The 3,400-nt window shown below is 48.3% G+C and overlaps 1 protein-coding gene across 1 annotated transcript in view; it reads right to left on the reverse strand.

Moving 5' to 3' along the window:
* Nucleotides 1-1,521: 1,521 nt before the first annotated feature.
* The window catches only part of LOC100538867 (protocadherin beta-15-like), a 3,414-nt gene continuing 1,535 nt past the window's right edge, over nucleotides 1,522-3,400 (reverse strand). Inside the window, exons 3-4 of the mRNA XM_031555645.1 lie at nucleotides 2,312-2,452; nucleotides 1,522-1,761 (exon numbers count right to left, since the gene is read on the reverse strand). Coding sequence (XP_031411505.1) covers nucleotides 1,522-1,761; nucleotides 2,312-2,452 — 381 coding nt within the window. The remainder of the gene's footprint in view (nucleotides 1,762-2,311; nucleotides 2,453-3,400) is intronic.

The following is a 3,400-nucleotide window of genomic DNA, read 5'->3' on the forward strand; positions in this document are numbered from 1 at the left end:
ATCACTCCTGGTTATCCGGAGAGGCCCCAGAAGATGGAGGCTTGCTGATGTGACTCCCGTCTACAAGAAGGGCCTATACGAGGATCTGAGGAACTACAGGCCTGTCAGCCTGACCTCGGTACCAGGGAAAGTTATGGAGCAAATCATCTTGCGTGAGATCACACAGCACGTGAGTGGCATCTGGGGGATCAGGCCCAGCCAGCACAGGTACACGAAAGGCAGGTCATGCCTGAGCAACCTCATCTCCTTCTACGACTGGGTGACCAGATTGGTAGACAAGAGTAAGGTTGTTCGTGTAGTCTATCCAGACTTCAGCAAAGCCTATGCATGTTCTCTCACAGCATTCTTCTGGGGAAACTGGCTGCCGTGCCGTAGGTAAGGAACTGGCTAGACGGTTGATCACTGCCCATCAAGTACTAGTTAATGGAGCAAAGACCAGCTGGTGACCCATTAAAGGTGGCGTCCCCCAGGGATCCGTACAGGGGCCCATCTTGTTTAATATCCTTATTGATGACCTAGATGAGGGCATTGAGTGCACCCTCAGTAAGTTTGCAGAAGACACCAAGTTGGGACGTAGTGTAGATTTGCTTGAGATGTGGCAGATCATTCAGATGGATCTAGAAAAGCTGATGATGAATGGGATGAGGTTCAACAAGGCCAAGTGCTAGGTCCTGCACTTTGGCCACAATTACCGCATGCAGCACTATAGGCTTGGTGCTGAATGGCTGGATGACTGTGAAGAGAAAAGGAACCTGGGGGTGTTGGTTGATGCTTGGCTGAACATGAGCCAGCAGCGTGCCCAGATGGCCAAGAGGGCCAACAGCATCCTGGCCTGCATTAGAAATAGTGTGGCCAGCAGGAGCAGGGAGGTAATCATCCCCTGTATTCAGCAGTGGGGAGGCCGCATCTTGAGTACTGTATTCTGTTTTGGGCCCCTCACTACAAGAAAGACATTCAGGCCCTGGAACATGTCCAGAGAAGAGCAACAAAACTGGTGAGTTGTCTGGAGCATAAGTCTAACGAGGAGCGGCTGAGGGAGCCGGGATTGTTTAGTCTGGAGAAAAGGAGGCTCAGGGGAGACCTCATTGCACTCTACAACTTCCTGAAGGGAGGCTGTGATGAGGAGGGTTTTGGCCTCTTCTCCCAGGCAACAAACAGAACCCGAGGAAATGGCCACAAGTTGTACCAGAGGAGGCTTGGGTTAGACATAAGGAGGAACATTTTCTCTCAGAGAGTGGCCAGGCACTGGAGTGGCGGCCCAGGGAGGTGGTGGAGTCGCTGTCCCTGGCAGTGTTCAAGAGGCATCTGGATGAGGAGCTACGAGATCTGGTTTAGTAGTTTGTGGCAGCAATGGTGATAGGAGGACAGTTGGACCGAATGATCTTGCAGGTCCTTTCCAACCTTGTGATTCTATGATTCTATGATTCTATGGCTGACCATGTAGGTCTTTCACCAACTGACAGCCCCACATTTTTCTCCACAGCCTTGCTCTCAAGACACTCTGCCCAACTTGTATCTGTTCTAGGGATTGGCTTGAAGCAGATGTAGGTCCTCACACTTGTCTTGGTTGATCTTCATGAGGTTGGCATGGGACCACCTCTTCAGCCTGACCAGGTTCCTCTGGATGGCATCCCTTCCCTCTAGCATGTCAACTCCATCACTTAGCCGTGTGTCATCTGCAATACTGCTGAGCGTGCACTCAATTCCACTGGCCATGTCACCTCCAAAGATGTTAAATAACACCACTCCCAGCAGTGATTCCTGAGGACAGACACACATCAACCGTCTCCACCTGGACACTGCAATATTGTATACAACTCTCTGAGCGTGACCATCCAGCCAATTCCTTCAGCACCGACTGCTCTGTCCATCAAATCAATTTCTCTCCAACGTGCTGACCAGATGTCATGCAGAACCTTATCACAAGTCCACATAGATGATGTCAGTTGCTCTTCATTTATCCACTGATTCGGTAACTTCATCATAAAAGTCACCAAGGATGTCAGGCATGACTTGCCATGGGTGAAGCCATGTTGGTTAACACCAATCACATGCCCTGTTTCCAGGTGCCTCAGTAGGGCCTTCAGGATGATCTGCTCCATGATTTTGTCAGGCACAGAGATGAGACTGAGTGGCCTTCAAATCCCTGCACCTTCCGATTGCCCCTTCTTCAAAAGAGGCTTATATTTCCAATTTTCCAATCAGTGAGAACTTCACCAGACTGCCATGACCTTTCAAATATGATGGATAGAGGCTTGGCAACTTCGTCTGCCTCAGAACCCATGGATGGATCTCATTGGGTCCCACACACCTGCAGGTTCTTTACATGATCACCAATCTGATCTTCACTGACAGTAGGCAGATCTTCCTTCTCCCAGTTCTTACCTTTGCTTTCTGCAGCTTGGGCCACGCAGCTAGAGCCTTTGCTGGGGAAGACTTTCACAATCCCTATCTGACCACAGAGAAATATCTCACTTCACTGTCAACCTTTGCTCATATCGTTGCTTCTGGGCAGTATGTACACTTATCAATAATTGTTTTCAAGGAATAAGTTCCGGCAGAGTAACATTTAATCCAAAATTTGTGAGGAAGACATGGAGACATCAGTAAAAATTGCATCCACTGCCCAGGAACCAGCCTGATGTTTGGGCTTCCTTTTTGGCTTTATTATCAGCACAACATTCAGATTCAAGTCCACAAGTGGTGAATAAGCATAGCTATATCGGTGACTATGTTGCATTACAGCATTTTATAGCTGTGAATCTGCTCCAACAAAGAGTGCTGATGTGCACACTGTATCAGTTGAAGTTTCAACGGAAATAAATGGGAGGCATTACTTTCAGAGCAATGTATTGATATGCAGTATACACATTTCCTGTTTACACAGTGCAGACCAGGTACGCCAGGAGGTTGCACACCCATGTGTTACGGTCTCCATCCGGACATCACAGAATTAACTACAACTCTCTGAGCGTGACCATCCAGCCAATTCCTTCAGCACAAACAGCTCTGTCCATTAAATCAGTTTCTCTCCAATGTGGTGACCAGATGTCATGCAGAACCTTATCAAACCTTTCACAAGTCCACGTAGATGATGTCAGTTGCTCTTTGTTTATCCACTGATGCTGTAACTTCATCATAAAAGTCACCAAGGTTGTCAGGCATGACTTGCCATGGGTGAAGCCATGTTGGTTAACAGCAATCATCTCAACTGTTTTCCAGGTGCCTCAGAAGGGCCTTCAGGATGACCTGCTCCATGACCTCGGCAGGCACAGAGGTGAGACTGAGTGGCCTTCAGATCCCTGCATATTCTGATTGTCCCTTTTTGAAAATGGGGCTATGTTTCCAATTTTCCAATCAGTGAGAACGTCACCAGTCTGCCATGGCCTTTCAAATATGA

Source organism: Meleagris gallopavo, chromosome 15 (assembly GCF_000146605.3).
Source record: "Meleagris gallopavo isolate NT-WF06-2002-E0010 breed Aviagen turkey brand Nicholas breeding stock chromosome 15, Turkey_5.1, whole genome shotgun sequence".
In the NCBI taxonomy this organism is placed as follows: domain Eukaryota; kingdom Metazoa; phylum Chordata; class Aves; order Galliformes; family Phasianidae; genus Meleagris; species Meleagris gallopavo.